This window comes from Quercus suber, unplaced genomic scaffold, assembly GCF_002906115.3.
Source record: "Quercus suber isolate HL8 unplaced genomic scaffold, Cork oak 2.0 scaffold_756, whole genome shotgun sequence".
In the NCBI taxonomy this organism is placed as follows: domain Eukaryota; kingdom Viridiplantae; phylum Streptophyta; class Magnoliopsida; order Fagales; family Fagaceae; genus Quercus; species Quercus suber.
The window spans coordinates 288,379-302,175 of record NW_027070192.1 but is presented as its reverse complement, the minus strand read 5'-3'; the positions used below and the strand labels follow the sequence as shown (position 1 = coordinate 302,175).

The following is a 13,797-nucleotide window of genomic DNA, read 5'->3' as shown; positions in this document are numbered from 1 at the left end:
CTCTAACTTTCTCTTCTATCTCTCTCCTCTCCCTTCCCTGTTGGGACTTAAGAATAAAAAACACACAGCTTTAAGCCTTTAAGCCTCTAACAGTAGCTAGTTTTGATTCAGTTATTGTTCTTACACTATCTGTAGTCTCTGTTGCTATTTACTTGTTTAGGAAGATTAAGAACATGGACAAAGTTAAAGATTGGAGATTTGAATTGGGCCCACATCGTTACTCATACCAAGAACTAAAGAAAGCAAGTAAGGGTTTGGGAGGAAAAAATGGCATTTTTTCATAAATAACGATAAAAGGCAAACTATTTTGTTAGTTAGCAAACTTTTGAAACAATTTTGCTATCTAACAATTGGAGCATGTTAGTGTCGATTTTGGGCTATTATGTACGATTTCTCGTTGCGCCAGTAGCTGAGGTGGACGTCCACGTAGGACACATTGAAATCAAGTCTAGTGGACTTGAGTTCTGGAAATCGAGTCTACTGGACTCGGTTTTCGTTCATGGAAACCGAGCCCTATGGACTCGATTTAGTAACGCAGAGACAGAAAGTTGCCAGAGATCAAAACGCAAAGATGAACAACGAAGAAGAAAGAAACAACGATGCAAACCAAGCAACCTAGGCACTAATTCTGACCAAACCCAGATGGCAAAAGCTGAAATCGGATCAGATGTGGTTTCTCGTCGCCGCTTCAATGGAAGAAAGAAGTAACGATGCAAAAGCCCAGCAACCCAGGTGCCGATTCTGACCAAACCCAGGCAGCGAAAGCTTCAGGCGATGGAAATCGGATTGGATGTGTGGTTTCTCGCCGCCGCTCCAGTGGAGGAGAAGAACACGCTGGAGAGTGGGTTTGATTTGTTTTGGATTTGATTTGTTCATGTGTTTTTGGGGCTTGGAAGTGGAGAGTGGGACGGCATTTGGAGAAAAAAAGGAAAGGAAGAACAAGAAAAAAATCCAAGTAAGTTTAAGTGGTGTTTTGAGTGGTTGGGCTGAACTAAAATCGAGTTCAAAGGACTCGATTTCTATTAAACTACATCGAGTCCTTTGGCTCGATTTCCATGAAGGAAAAGCAAGTTCTTTGGGCTCGATTTCCAGGCCTACGTGGACAGTTTGTCTAGCTCAACTGCTGGTGCAATGGAAAATCGAGTGCAATATACTCGATTTATACACCAAAATCAAGTCCTTTGGACTAGATTTGTTAAATACCAAAATAGTTTCAAACATTAGCTAACTAATAAAATAGTTTGGATTTTATAGTTATTTAAAAAAAAAAATCAGAAAAAAGATACTTGGCAGTGGAGGCTTTAGTCCAGTTTACAAAGGTACCTATACCAAACTCAGCCACAAACCCACAACCATTAGCAACAACAACTACCACCAACCAACAACTAGCATGTCCTTCACAACTCGAAATAACCACAGGGATTTTTTAGAAAATAACTACAAAACCCAAACAATATTATTAGTTAGGCAACGTTTCAAACATATTGCATTTCTAACAATTCGACTTCAGAGGAGTTGATTTTACTGTTCATATCGCCTATTTTTGCGCCACATAGATAAAGAAATCGAGTCCTTTATACTCATTTTTTATACATAGAAATCGACTTCAATGGAATCGCTTTCAATACAAAGAAAACGACTCTAGTGGAGTCGTTTTCTTTGTATTGAAAGCAACTCCACTGAAGTCGATTTCTTAGTGTAGAAATTCAAACGTCATTGCCATCGGTGTTGCTCGTACCACCTCACAACCAGAAGAACCCCAGAAGAAATCAAATCCAAAACGGAGTCGTACCCGAGCGTGTTCTCCTCCACTAATCCGATCCGATCACCTGAAGCTTTCGTCGGGGTTTGGTCAGAATCGGCGCTTGGATTCTTCGTGCTTCGCCGTCGGTGTTGCTGGGTTCGTCGGGGTCTGGTGAAATCGGCGCCTGGGTTCGTCGGGGTTTGGTGAATCGACGCCTGGGTTCGTCGGTGTTGCTCGTCGATGTTGCTCGTCGGCGCCTGGGTTCGTTTGCTGTGTTTGCTCGTCAGTGTTGCTCGTCGGCGCCTGGGTTCGTTTGCTCGTCGGCGCCTGGGTTCTTCTGTCGCATGGGGTTTTTTGCTTGTCGGCGCCTGGGTTCGTTTGCTGTGTTTGCTCGTCGGTGTTGCTCGTCGATGCCTAGCTTCGTTTGCTCGTCGGCGCCTGGGTTCTTCTGTCGCATGGGGTTTTTTAACACAACTGAAGTTAACTGTGTGGAGTTCGTGGTGTTGGTGGGTATTTGGGCAAATCGACTTCAGTGGAGTCGTTTTCTTTGTATTGAAAACGACTCCACTGAAGTCGATTTCTATGTATAAAAAATGAGTATAATGGACTTGATTTTTTTATCTACGTGGCGCAAAAATAGGCAATATGAACAGTAAAATCGACTCCTCTGAAGTCGAATTGTTAGAAATGCAATATGTTTAAAACGTTGCCTAACTAATAATATTGTTTGGGTTTTGTAGTTATTTTCTAAAAAATCCCATAACTACATACCAAACACAATAAAATCCAGCCACATACCCATAACAAATCCATTACCAAACCCACACCTACAAAGCTTTCAAAGAGAGTCAGAAAGAAATTAATAAAAAGAGCTTCAAGTCAATCATTAACATACAGAGAGCTTTAGATCAACCATTGAAATCCACCCACAAAGAGTTTCAGATCCATCACAAATCCGCCATTGAAACCCACAAAGGGCTTCAGATCCACCATTGACACCCACCACCACTGACAAGTGACTACCCACAACCAAAGCTAAAAATGAGGGTTCGGTTAGAGAGAGAAGAGAGAGGTCTAAGGTGAGAGAGGAGTCCAAGAGAGTAAAAATAATAAACAACGTTTAGACCGTTTGTGTTAAATGACTAATTTAATCAATGCTGAAATGTTTTGGACCTAGCTCAAATTTTATAGTTAATTATTGGATTTTACCCAAATAATAATTAATGGTTTAAACTTTTTATTATTTTTTGAGAAAATTGTTTAAACTTAAATATATAATTTATAGGCTGTCAAAATGACACTATAAAAGTATAATAATTTATATTTTTGTTCTTTTTCTATTTATTTATTTTGGATACTGTACTTATTTCTTAGATAAGTACACTGCCAGCAACCACTACGAAATCTTGAACACCAAACAAACTTGCATGGTTCTAGTGTTCTACACCCGGTTGAACACTGAACGAAAAGTATATTCTATTATTCATCACAGATATGCCATACTTCATCACCAACCGATTCGCTTTCATCCCAAACTACCAAACCCCCACCTCTTTGATTGTTCACCATGACCAAACTGCTCTTCTCCCGACAACCTTAAAAAAACCATTACTACCAATAACAATCAAGAAAAAATAGTAACCCCAATGAAGGACTCCAAGCTATGGATGATCACTCTGACCACTTTCTTGATCATCACAAAGATGGTGGTCACTGAAAGCCAAATACCCACTACTCTAGATGGCCCATTTAAGCCTGTGACACATCGCCTTGATCCTTCTTTACGTAAAGGCAGCTCGGACTTGCCAATGGATGATCCAAGGATCAAGAGAAATGTCACTTCAAACTTCCCAGAACAGATTGCTCTTGCTATTTCTTCGCCAACTTCAGTTTGGGTTTCTTGGGTTACTGGTAAGTCTGAGAAATTCTCAATCTTTTCTACTTTTCTTGTTGTTGTTGTTGTTGTTTGCTTTAGTGATTTTAGTGAATTGGGTTTGTTTGTACTGGTTTAGGGGATGCTCAGGTTGGTTCAAATTTGACTGAGCTTGATCCTTCATCGGTTTTGAGCGAGGTGTGGTATGGGAAAGAAAGTGGCAAGTATACGAGTGTTGCAAAAGGGGTTTCCACTGTTTACAGTCAATTGTACCCATTTAAAGGCCTCTTGAATTACACCTCTGGGATCATTCACCATGTGAGGCTCAAAGGTACAAACTCCCTTTTTGTTACTTTAAAGTAATTTGCCCTTGTGGGTTAGAATGATTTGTTGGTAGGCTTTTGCATCTTTATCAATTGCTATGATGCTATGGCCTTAAACTGCTACCGCTTGATAGTTGGTCCGTTCTCTTGAATCGATTAGCATGTTCATGAGAAATTATGATCGATCAACTTCTCATATGTGGTCTTGTGACCTTCTATTATCAATGTATTACCATTAGTTCACATGTTAGAGAAATTATCAAGGGGGAGGAAATATTTTATGTAGGTAGTCAAACATGAAACCCAATATTTATAATCAGTTACCTGCCCAAACTATTTGTATACGTCTCATAGAGACCTAATCCCAACTGAAGTTATTTTATATAGGTAGTCAAATATGCCAATGAGCTCTCAATTGGTACCTCCTCCCTGGAAGTGCTAGGTGGAGGGTGAGGTCAAGAGTTAAAGACCCATTGGGTTGTGTGTAAATTACCAATAAAAAAAATATAAGCAGTCAAATATGAAAACCTATGCCTAAACTGTATATATACGTCTCATAGAAACCTAATTTCAACTGAAGTTATTGCCTATTGTGATGCAATTTGAATGATGCTTTCACCTCAGTTGTGCAGCATTTAATCATTTGATTTTTTTTTTTTTTTTTTTTGGTACTAACTTAACTCCAAAGTATATATATTTTCATCCATTCCTAATCAGCTAATTAGGTCTTTCACCATATGAAATATGAACATACTCAACCAGAGTAATTTTAAAAACTTGGATAAATTACTCAACCCTCCCTTGAGATTTGAGAGAATGGCACTCCAACCCAAATTTAAGGGAAATGACACTCCCCTACCTTGGGGTTTGAGGAAATCAACACATTAATCCTTCCATAGTTCCATTAATAACAAGAATAGAATTCCAAATATTGAATAGAGTCCATTGACCAAACCCTAACCACAAGTTAGTGATAAGGAACAATATTTAACCAAAAAACTTGAACTAACCATGGTTAGGATTTGGTCAAGGAATCTTTTCAAAATTTGGAATATTCTGTTATTGTTATTAACGGAAGGAGTAATGTGTTGATTTCCTTAAACTTCAAGGGAGGGGAGTATCATTTCCAAGAGATTGTCATTCCCCCAAACCTCAACAGTTTGTGTAATTTACTCTAAAAACTATTTGTATAAAAGCAAGTACGAAATGGACCACCATATAACTGGGTGGTAATATTATGCTGCAAATTTCCTTCTTGAGGAACGCATGTTAATTTAATTTGGCAATTTCTTGAAAGTGCTACGTTACATCAAGTAGTTATTTTAAGTAAAATTTTACATAAGAGAATGGTCATCTCATTTATTAATCAAACACATAAGACAAAGTGATAGAAATTGGAGTTCACCAAGTGGTAATCTAGGAAGCACCGACGCGGCTGGGAGGGTGCCACACCAGAGTCCGATGCGAGGTGCAGCAACTGACACCGTTGCCCACATGTCGGTGCCGCATCTAAGAGTTTTTTTTTTTCCCAGATTCGCGCCGACTTGGCTCCGATTCGCACCAACTCGGCTTCGTTTCGTGCCGATTCAAGTTGATTCGCGCCGAACTGGGCTAATTCGGCCAGAATCGGGTCATATCGGCCGAATCAAATTGTATTGGCCGGTGGCCAAAATAGCCAAAAAAGGCCAAAATCGGCCTTAAATCATGCCAAAACAGACGAAATCGGCTTTGAATGAGGCCCAAACATCCTACATCTATCCTTTCTCAATTTTATTCTAAATATTTGTTGCTTCTTTTGTGTTTTCTTTTTTGTTTTGTGTTTCTTGCCTTCTTCTTTCTTTGTTTTGTGAACCAAGGCCATAGTAATGTGTTTTTTAAAAATATTTTAATAGTTAAAATATATAGAAAATATAAATAAAAATATTTTTAATAATTTTTTAATTGCCGCATCCCGCCGCACCTGTACCCTACTTTTTCAAAAATTGCCAAGTCTTGCACCCGCACCCGCACCCAAATCCGGAAAAGCACATGTGCTTCATATGCTAATTAGCCAAACTTCTTGTTGAATTCCATTAAATTGGGCTTTGTATTTCTTTGCAGGTCTTCAACCCAAAACAAAATATTATTACAAATGTGGGGATAGCTCTATTCCAGCTATGAGTGGAGAAAATGTCTTTGAAACATTTCCAACGCCTAGCCCATCTAGTTATCCTCATCGAATAGCAGTTATTGGAGATTTGGGTCTCACAAGCAACACCACAACAACTATTGATCATTTGATTCAGAATGATCCTTCAATGATATTAATGGTTGGAGACTTAAGTTATGCAAATCAGTATCAGACAACTGGTGGAAAAGGAGTTCCATGCTTCTCGTGTGCATTCCCAGATGCACCTATCAGAGAGACTTATCAACCCCGCTGGGATGCATGGGGAAGGTAACCTTTATGCAATTTTTTCAGTTATGCCTGTGTAGGTGGACATTTGGCAAACCCTTACCATGTACAATCATAGGTATGCTGGCTAAAGATATGCTTATGATATTCCACGCCCTAAGGTCTGTTTATCATTCTATTAAACAGGTTAGCTGCACATTTGTATTGATGAATCCATTCTAATGAGATGGCTATCTGTCAACCATTGGCTGAGATGCAGTTGTTGAGAGGTATTTAGTTGAATATCAGGTTGAAAGCACCACTAGGCCAAGAGGCCTTGGGCAAGAATTAGTTAAGTTATAAATGAGTAAGTAGTAACTAGAGACAATATGGAAAAAAATATACTACGCTGAATCAATTTGTCACTGCTCGTTCCTGAGTTGAAAATGGCAAATTTTTATGTAGTCTTGACAATATGACTGATTGGTAAATGTATGATAATAAGTTCCCTGCAGTTTTTGCTGGCCAATTCCTTCTTTAGAATAAAATAAAAATTTTAAAACATTTTTTAGTTTTTAAATAAAGATATCCTGTTTATGAAAAGAGTTGGGGTATGCATCTGTAAAAGACCAATATTTTTTTCTCTGAATTTTAGTATTGTATTAAAAAAGGGTAGAACTTCAAGGACCATTCCAATTACTCCAAAACATAAATAAAATAGAACTTATGTGAACTGTATAGTGGCATAAAACGTTTTGATTTTAAGTGTTGTAATAAAGTTTTGGAGTCTGATCTCCAAAAGACTCCAAAACTTTCAGAGTTGTATAAAAAATAAAAAAATAAAAAAAAGATTTAAGAATCTATGAAATTTTTTTTTTGGAGTCTGATGTATGTTGTTCTATCAATCCTGTTAATAATTTTTGCACTAAAGGGAAAAAAAATCTTAATGGAGGAAGTATAAACAGGAAACCAGAATGCAACGAGGAAACTAAAATGGAGACTGCAACCAATTTGCATTTGTTGTATGGCTGATTTCAATTTTGTATGCTAGCCTTTATGCTGTGGTGGTTTAAATGATGTTTTTGTCAGAATTTTGTTCAATTAGGTCATTAAACTGGAGGCTTGTACTTGGGGAAGTCACTTCTCCCCTGTAAGGGAAACTAAGACATCCTGCATCAGAGCATCAATATGATATATTGAAAATCTATTTTGAGAGTCCTATGTCCAAATCCTTTTGTCAGGTTCTTTAAAAAGGCAATGATATTGATATCTTCCTTATATGCTCTACGCTGTCAGGTTCTTTAAAAAGGCAATGATATCTTCCTTATATGCTCTACATGATAGCACATGTTCCCAAAAGCTTTAGCTGTAAATGAATGGCAAGATTTCTCTAATTAACATTTTATTTTTCCTTATCTCCTGCATTAGAGCTTGAATATGATCAATTGAAAATTTATCTTTAGAGTCCTATCTCCAAATCTTTTTGCTAGGTTCTTTGAAAATGCAATGAGATTTTCCTTATATGCTCTACACCATGATAACAAGTGTTCCCAAAATCTTAAGCTTTAAACAAATGTTGAGATTTCTCTGATCCAACATTTTCTTATAACCCTTGTAACAAGAGATAACTACCAGCTTGAGTAAGTTCCCTCAAGTACTCTTGACTTTGTTGCCTCTAAACTGAACTATTTTCTTATATGCTAGATCTCAATAGATATTTTTAATGTGTCTCCTTATGCACCATAAACCATTATTACCTTCTACACTTTTCCAATATCAGTACGGTGTGAATTATTGGTATGATATTAATGATTTGACAACCAATCCCGCATGCTTTAACTTAGAAAGCTAACAAATTTGGGATGACTTTCAGATTTTTAATATTTATACTTGTGTTTTCTCTTCTTATTTTCATTTGTATGTCTATTTCTGATTTCCTTTTTTCCACCGCTGAGTTTTAGTTCATGCAACCAAAATCAGTAATTGGATTTTTGGATGCAACAGCACTTGAAACTGATAGAAATCGTACAATCAGGCTCAAGTAAAGTACTAGTGACCTTGCCATCTGTTTCATAGCCACACTTTGTAAATAAGCTCTAGATTGACTGGGGGGGCATTTCTTCTGATCTAAAGTTTACTTTATTATTATTTAATTCTATTGTTGCCTCTCATCATCATTCAATATTTTGTTATTTTGATAAGCTTCCATTTATTTATCCATTAACTTATAATCTGCGCATCCAAAATTGAAGTTGAAGTTTCTTTTAGTAGGGAAAAAAATGTTATTTGAAACAAGATGAATTTTATCTATAAAATAATTTATTTGTGAATGCATATGTTACTTGATTTGATTGTATATGATATGTATTTATTGTTTACATCTGTTGAAACTTCAGATTCATGGAGCCATTAACCTCAAGAGTTCCTATGATGGTCATTGAAGGCAACCATGAGATTGAGCCCCAAGTTTCTGGGATCACATTCAAATCATATTTAACGAGATTCGTAGTTCCTTCAGCGGAGAGTGGATCTAAGAGTAACTTATACTACTCTTTTAATGCTGGAGGAGTACATTTTATCATGTTGGGGGCATATGTTGACTATAACAGTACTGGTAACTGATACTGTCACTTCTATAAATATATAGACCAAAACCACCCAGGATGTTATTTTTTAGATTGTCTTGTGTGACTGGAGTTTTTCAATTAATCTTCTTTCAGGTGCTCAATATGCTTGGCTAAAGAAAGATCTAGATCGAGTGGACCGCACTGTAACCCCTTGGCTGGTAGCTGCATGGCATCCACCATGGTATAACAGCTATTCTTCACACTATCAGGAATTTGAATGCATGAGGCAGGAAATGGAAGCAATTTTGTATCAATATGGTGTTGATATTATTTTTTCTGGACATGTAAGTCAAACTTTATCCTATCCTACACTCATTGATTAGAGAGCATGTGATTGTAAATATTTAACATTATTTAGGTGCTTATTTATCAGAGATAAAGAATTTGATGTTAAATAATTTTCCTTTTCTGCCTTCTAAAGTATTGCTTAGTTTACTTCTGTTTTGTTATTATATAACAATTATTACACAAAATGGAGCAACAATGGCCATTTGCATAAATCAGTAGACATGTGGTGGTCTGTCCTGTATTTATGATATGATTGAGTGGACAGATATAAGGAGAACTGGAAAATACCTTAAATATTTCAAAATAGCAATTTTCTTCTATATTGAATGAAGTGCAACATATTTTCTGCTTTGCAGGTGCATGCTTATGAGCGAATGAATAGAGTTTATAACTATACATTGGATCCATGTGGGCCTGTCTATATAATAGTTGGAGATGGTGGCAATATTGAGCAAGTTGATGTTGATTTTGCTGATGACCCTGGAAAGTGTCCTTCAGCTGGAGATAACACACCAGAATTTGGAGGGGTATGTCATTTGAATTTTTCTTCTGGTCCTGCTAAAGGGCAGTTTTGTTGGAACAGACAACCAGACTGGAGTGCATATAGAGAAAGCAGCTTTGGGCATGGAATACTTGAGGTACGGTCTTAGCCTGTCACATTATGTACTTTTTTGGTATTCCTCTCCTAGGTTAGTCAACTCACACCCAAATTTTTATCCCTACTGCCTAATCCTAGTGCTACTTGAGATTATACTGGGGACATCTATAAAATTTAGTTACTGATTTTCCCTTGATGCAGAGTTGAATTTTCTAACTCAAAAATATTATTTGAGCTCCAGTGGAAATCAATTTGTTCCTTCTGTTTATACAGTTTTTGTGGATCAGTTACCTACTACCATGCTCTACATGGCCCCATTTGAGTTTATTGTAAAATATGGGGTTCTCAAGACTCTAGATGTACACCTCACAGTTCATTGACCTAGCCCTTCTTTTAAATGATCCCCAGCAACATGAGTACTCATTGGTTCAGTCAATAAATAGCAATATGTTTTTCAAGAATGGTAGTAAGCCTAAAGTCTAAGCTCGGCTTGGATGGGTAACTTCTGTATAAGGATCTTCTCTTTTATAAATCAACTAAAAGGAACTGCTTTCTTGACCACGAGTGATTATGAGGTTCAACTTTTATTTTTGTGTTTGGAAAATGTATTCTTATAATTACAAAGAGACAGGTGTTTGGAACATGTATGTTGTGCATGCAAACCTTTGATAATTCTAAGCACATCATCCAGTCTGCAGTGGCTCAAATGAAAAGTTTACAGATTTTTTATCGAATTAAAAGCAAAAAATGCTCAAAACAATGAAGAGCCTGTTGGTTTACATTTCCATTATGATCTTTTATGACATCTGCCTTCATATACTTACTGTTCTTAGTTCCTACTCCCCTCATTAATTGCCTTTCTATTTCTTAATGCAGGTTGTGAATTCTACATATGCTTTATGGACTTGGCATAGGAATCAAGATGTATATAATGAAGATAGCCACAGTGATCAAATATACATTGTGCGACAGCCAGAATTGTGCTCTAAAACTTTAAAAGTGATTTCTTAGTTCAACTTTAAACTTTATCAAACTGTTAAATTTTTTCTCTTTTCATCAGGCAGAAGTAAAAATTCTGTTCACACAATAAATGTATATGTCATTATAGAGTGCAACATAAAACAATAGATACTGAAAGCATAATTGTTTATCAGGGGGCAAAAAAAAAAAAAAGAAGTATGCTGAAATATCTTTTATCATTTTTCTATTCATTTAAGTTGTTTTTGATGAATGATCTCATTTTGGCCGTTGATGGCAACCTTTTGCTGGCGGCAAAGTTCCTGGCAGTTAAAGATGGCTGTCAGTGAATAATGTATTGTTAATTCTTTTATTTGTACCTGGCAGCCAAGCACCCTTCACTGGGAAAGGGATACTTCCACAATGAATTTGTCAGCCACCAGCAAAAAGTGTCACTAAAAGATTTTGCCTAAAGGGCTTGTGCATTTCCTGCCATAAATTCCTGATGGGGGGACTTATAGTGACAAATGCCATTGCTTAATAATGTAGTCAGTAAATGTATGGAGCTCATTATATCTCTCTCACTCGCAGCCCTCTGTCGCACACGCTCCAAGCTCTCTCCCTTCCTCTCCATCACTCTCTAAGGCATGTTGTCACCACCCCTCTCTATTAGTAAGCTCTCTCTCTCTCTCATGGACAAATTTTGTTTGTTAATAACAAAACGTTTCTAATTTCAAATTTTGTTCTCTCAGATATTCTCTCTCTACTCATTACTCATAGGGGCTCTCTCTCTCTCTCTTTGCCACTCAGGTAATCCCTTCTTTTTGCATGTAATCCCAGGTTTATTCTTCTTCTTTTTTAAATCTATATTAGAATGATTATTTTTTTTTCCCTTTTTTGAAGCTTAATGAGGTCGTTAGGCTCATGCTCTTTTCCCCTTTTTAAAGAGGTAATTGATGCAAAACCATACGAAAATTGCTTGGATTTTTTTCGTAAAATTTGTATAGTGACTATTTGGTTGCTTTGGAAATGTAGACATTTTTTTGAGTTGTGCAAGTGAGCAATTGGGTTTTTATTGATTGTTGCTGATAAAATCTCATTTGTAAGTTTCTGTTTCAGTTAAATGAAAATTTTCTTGGTTTAGTGATGATATTCATATTTTGTGAATTTTTTTTATGCCATTTGGCTAAATTGTTGATAATGAATGACAAGCACAAGTTTTATAGACACTGGTCTTTGTTGGGTGAAGGCTTACTCATAAATGTCAACCCTCGGGCTTCTCGTACTATTGGCTAAAATTAAAGTTAAGTTAAGGGTGTCTTGGGAGAAATTATTAGGTCTACCAAGAGGTATTTGGTGAACCATTTTGATGCCATTTGGCTAAATTGTTGATAATGAATGACAAACACAAGTTTTATAAACACTGGTCTTTGTTGGGTGAAGGCTTACTCATAAATGTCAACCCTCGAGCTTCTTGTACTATTGGCTAAAATAAAAGTTAAGTTAAAAGTGTGTCTGGGGAGAAATTGTTAGGGCTACTAGGATGATTGCTAAAGTGGTCCTCCTAAGAGCATCTCCAATAGATGCTCCAAAGCCAATTATGAAGAGTAAACACACCAAAAAAAAATAAAAAAAAAAAAAAAAAAACCCCTCTAACAGCCTTTCCATCTCCAAATTCTTTTTTTTAGAGTTGTTACAGTAGCTCTCTTGATGTAGAGAGTATTGTAGCTCATTCAAATCTTTTTATCTATTAAAATAATCAGCTTGTTGGATAAAAAATAATTTTTTCTCTTTCTTCCATTTCTCTTTCTTTTGCACTCTCTCTCTCTCTCTCTCTCTCTTTCTTTAGAAAAAACTCTCTCTTTGCTTCTCATCAGAAAACACTGATGATGCACAAAATCGACAAAACTCTCAATCAAAATACAAACTCAAATCACAATTTTAAAACTAATCAAATTAGAACTAAAAAAAAAAAAAAAAGAAGAAGAAGAAGAAGAAGAAAAAAGAGCAAAGCTGACCCATCTGAGCCTTGGTAGGGAGAAGGACATGCGGTGGTGGGAGGAGAAAAAAAGGTTGTCCTCTAGCCTTTGTCATCCGCCAAAGATCTTTATGTGTGAGAGAGAGAAAGAAAGAGAGAGAGCTTCTTGAATGCTCTGGAGTAGACGAAGTGCTAGAGAAGAAAAGAAAAAAGAAAAGTGAAGATAGAGATAAGGGAAAGGTGTGGATGAGAAAAAAAGAGGAAAAAAGAAAAGAAACGTGTGGATGAAAAAAAAAAAGATAAGGAAAAAATAAAATAAAGAATAAGAAATTAAAATTGAGAAATGCTACTACAATACATTCACAATATTTTCACAATAAATCTTAAGTGGTGGGTTGTTACTAACTAATACTAATGAAAAAATATATATTTAAGTGATGTGTTCAAATTAAAATCAGTAATAACTTACCACATATGATTTATTGTGAAAAAATTGTAAAATATTAAGAATGTAGCACTTCGCATTAAAATTAGATGAATGAAAGAAGATTGAAAAAGAAATATTAAAGAAAAAATGAAGAAATAATATTTAAATGGGATAAAGAAAATGATAGAGAGTCTATTGAAAAGTGCATTTGAAAAAGTACGTAGGCAAAAGGTAAAATGGACTATTTACTCTCCAAACAGTACAAAAATTTAAAGAAACTGTTGGAGATGCTCTAATCCTTTTAACCAATGAAACGCGGATATTTATACAAATGTGACATTACATAGTGGTTTTTTATTTTATTTTTGATTCTTATGTTGATTAAGAATCTAACTCACATATTTGCATAAGTAGCATTATTTCATTAGTTGGAAGGACCACTTTATTAATCTTCCTAGTAGACTTAATAATTTCTTGTATCTTGGCCACTACCTCAAAGTTCAAGAGGTATGTGAGCATTATTTCCGAATTTAATTAGTGAGATTCATTATTATGTGAGAGGAGAAAGTATATGTTTATTATTTAGATCCCACCTCTTTCTTTCATTC

At 36.0% G+C, this 13,797-nt stretch overlaps 1 protein-coding gene across 2 annotated transcripts; it reads left to right on the top strand.

Annotated features, from left to right (window-relative positions):
- Positions 1–3,144: 3,144 nt before the first annotated feature.
- On the top strand, positions 3,145–11,927 carry LOC112029641 (purple acid phosphatase 23). Of its 2 annotated transcripts, XM_065766922.1 has the most exons (10): positions 3,145–3,655; positions 3,757–3,948; positions 6,041–6,377; positions 8,711–8,928; positions 9,035–9,225; positions 9,586–9,867; positions 10,704–10,826; positions 11,376–11,456; positions 11,537–11,594; positions 11,688–11,927. In XM_065766922.1, the coding sequence occupies exons 1-10, from the start codon at positions 3,391–3,393 to the stop codon at positions 11,690–11,692; spliced, it is 1,752 nt and encodes a 583-aa protein (XP_065622994.1). In that variant the 5' UTR covers positions 3,145–3,390; the 3' UTR covers positions 11,693–11,927. The 2 variants fall into 2 exon arrangements, 1 of the variants encoding a protein (XP_065622994.1); XR_010626374.1 differs by lacking the exon at positions 11,688–11,927 and having other exon boundaries at positions 11,172–11,456; positions 11,537–11,579.
- Positions 11,928–13,797: the final 1,870 nt, after the last annotated feature.